The 3,515-nt window shown below is 29.8% G+C and overlaps 1 protein-coding gene across 1 annotated transcript; it reads right to left on the bottom strand.

The window, feature by feature from the left end:
* Positions 1 to 583: 583 nt before the first annotated feature.
* LOC7463042 (probable calcium-binding protein CML46) lies at positions 584 to 1,531 on the bottom strand. Its single transcript, XM_002305328.4, has one exon. It carries the CDS (start codon positions 1,239 to 1,241, stop codon positions 609 to 611), a length of 633 nt encoding a protein of 210 aa, XP_002305364.1. The 5' UTR covers positions 1,242 to 1,531; the 3' UTR covers positions 584 to 608.
* Between the last annotated feature and the right edge of the window lie 1,984 nt (positions 1,532 to 3,515).

The raw sequence follows: 3,515 nt of genomic DNA, 5'->3' as shown, positions 1-3,515 counted from the left end.
TTCAAGATTCATTATCAATCTTATTATTAGTTGTATGCAACCATGAGTGATGTTTCGGCTTTTTAAGATTCATTATTAATCTTATTATTAGTTGTATGACCACGTGATCATGATGTTCATATTAAATATTTTATTGGTTAAAATGTAATTGATATTAGGTAACATATGCACATGTGAGCTTAATTATAATCTTAATCAAAACCATAAATTAATGCCAAATTCAATTAGAACCATTTTCTGCTTCGATTATTTCCTCGTTCTTATGATACAGTCCAAAAGCGTAAGTGGAGAAGCTGCTGTATTCCTTCTGTTCTTTTAACTAACCCGTGCAGCTAATCCCATGTGTTATTTTTGGATATAGAACAAGGCATCTGTCAATTGGCTAGTTTCTACCGGAGGTAAAATATAGGAGAGGGCTGTTTCTCTTCTCAACAAATTCATATTTCCTACTTTTGGTTTTATGTGCAATATATGTATCCTGCTTAAACTATCTGTAGAGTAACATGGATATTCAGATTTAATACGCACAAGAGAAGGAAATACTTAAATTAAAGAAGGGGAAAAAAGAACAAATAAGATTAGATTATTGATAATTCTCAGATTTGTATTCAACAAAAACTGTTCTCCATGAACTTTACAAATTCATTAAAATCTAATCTTCCGTCTCCATTTTCATCAAAGATTCTGATAATCTTTCTGCACTTCTCTAGCTCAAGTTCCTCCTTCAATCCCAATATGTAGAAAACTCTCTGCAACTCACTTGCTTCAATAAAACCATCACTGTTGTGGTCAAAAACATTGAAAGTTTCCTTAATTTCCTCCAAGCTCGGCTCCTTCTCATCAAACAGCTGTGAAAGTTCATCAGAATCCATCCACTCCTTAAGATCCTCACTTTCTCTGCTGCAAAAAAGTCCAAAGTTTTCCATCACCATCTCCACATCTTCTCTGCAGATATTCCTTTCGTCTCTCTTGTTGTCAAAGCAAGACTCCTGGGATTTCATTGATGTCTCAGAATCCTGATTTCCATCATCATCTTCCCAAAGCTCTGAGTTGCCAAGGCTTAGTTGGGATTGGATGAAGAACCGAAATCTTGAAAACAACTTCTGAAAATTATTGAACCTACTAAATATCAATTTACATAAGAATAAATGAACCATTTTAAACAATAGAGAAAAGGATTGGTTGGCGTTTGATGATGCCTTTTGCACTGTGATTAAGCTGGCTAAATGGCAAGCCTCCATTGACTGAGTAATATATTGCTGCAAGAGAGGAAACTCAAAGGCTAATTCTCTTCCACGGAAAAATAAATTATGAATGATGTGCTTTAAGGAATGGAGAGGAGGGATGCTAATTATATAGGCTCAACATATTCATAGAGGCGGCATCTGAATGCACGAAGAGTCAGCTTTCAAAGGAGGTGAAGGGAAGCTGCTTGTATGTTGCCCATGGCGGCAAAGAAGTAGGAAAAACACGAGGAAATGGTCACTAAGATCCCAATACTTGGATGGAAGTTTCTCTGCTCCTTCACCACAAAGAAAAGGAAATTCAGGCTGGAATGTTTTAAAAGCAAAGTGCCAAAGTGGGGTTACTTTTTTATTTGTTTATTTTAATATATGGTGATACGAGTGACTATCTTGGAATTTTCTTCTTATTCCTCTACCATTGTTGACTAATATTAATTAAATTATTGCTTTACTTAGTCCCTGTATTCTTAGAAAAGTAATTAGCTAGTCCCTCTGGTTTTAAAAGTCCAATATAGCATCCTTATGTCGCTCTTTCCATTAATCTTTCTGTTACCTATAAGGTTACAAGATGATTATTAATACCCGCATGTTAGATTTCTTGATATTTATATCCTTTTATTTATTCATCAAAGATAAAAAATTTAAATATTTATAAAATATCTATTGATTTTAGATATCCAATTGGTGTCTATTATAATCAATAGAAAATAAAATAGTTAACGTATGTGTGTGTATATATTTGAAGTATGTATATGTATAATAAATAATTAAATGATAAATATTATTCAAATATATGTGTTTTATTTCAGTATTAAGGTATGGATATATCTTATTGTATTAAAAAAATATAAATATTCTACAAATATATTTATATAATATAAATATATATTTCAGGTTAGGTTCGGGCGGGTTTCAGGTCGGGTTTGTTAATATTCATACCCTATTCACTATCTATCATGTCCAAAAAATATTTATCATCAAGTCAAGTTAAGTTGGTATCCATCAAACTCGATTAATTTATCATTCCTAAATAAGGTATTGAGCTATCACTTATTCATTTATTTTTCTTTTCAAAACACCCTTTCTACTGTATATTAATTGAAAGATATGTAGAGATGGTTTGGTCATTTAAAAAAAAAAAAAAAAGTTAACAGAGATTTTAAAGAATTGACAGTGATAGAAGGTCGAAGGACTAAGATGCTGATTTTTTAAAACTAAAAGGATTAAGTTATAGTATCACTAAAGATAAAGGGAGTAAACTATTATTGTATTTGCGGTTTCCGATCATGAATCACAATGTTCCAACAATCTATGCGCATTTTTTTAAAAAAAAAAAACTTATTATTTTTCTAAAAATATTCAGCATTATTTCTAAATTAAATAGCAATTGAAGTTTAAGGTAGTGTTTGGTTACTGTCCTGAGATAAAAGAGATAAAAACAATAAAAACATAAATGTATTTGGTTAAAAAAAAAGAAGCACAAATAAATTTGTCTTTAAAATAATTTTGGAGTGAATTAACAGAGAAACATGTTTTCAAAGCCAATATTTATTATTTTTTATTTCTAAAATATTCGTGTAAAAATTTTTCAATTCCAAAATTATTCAATTAAGATATATAAGGATAAAAATGATCATTATCATGGTTTTTAAACCTAACTCGGGGGTTGTTCCAGGACAAAGTTTGGATCATTAGTCGAGTCCCAAGTCCCAAGTTGAGTTGGCTCTAGTCATAAGTTGGTTGTCCCAAGTTGAGTCGGCTCTAGTCATAAGTTGGTTGACCCAAGTTAACATAAAAATAAAGGGGGAGGTAAGGTCCGGGTCATGGATCAAAAGGGTCAACTCGAGTCAATGTAATGATAAATATTATTATTATCATAGTTTTAAAACTTGACTCGAAGGTCAACCAGGGCAAAACCCAGGTCACAAGTTAAGAGGTTAAATTTTGTTAGTCAATATTCTTTATTCTTGTATTTCTTTTATTCAAATATGTTTTTTTTATCCAACAATAGTTCTTTAAATAAAAACCCATCATCATTTGAAAACCAAGTTACCATAAAAAAATCATATCAGAATAATTTTTACATATTTATATAAAAAACAAAATAATAAAAAAATTAACAATAAAATATATATTTTTCTCATTAAATATTTATCATCAATTTCTTAAAAACAATTATGTATATTAGATTCATATATAATTATTCATATTTTTTATTTTTAAATTATTTTTTCTTTTCTTTTTATTAAAAATATAATTCCTTTTAAATAA

The sequence above is a fragment of the Populus trichocarpa genome, chromosome 4 (genome assembly GCF_000002775.5).
Source record: "Populus trichocarpa isolate Nisqually-1 chromosome 4, P.trichocarpa_v4.1, whole genome shotgun sequence".
Classification (NCBI taxonomy): Eukaryota; Viridiplantae; Streptophyta; class Magnoliopsida; order Malpighiales; family Salicaceae; genus Populus; species Populus trichocarpa.
Note: the sequence above shows the minus strand (reverse complement) of the source record. Positions and strands in the feature narration are given on the sequence as shown.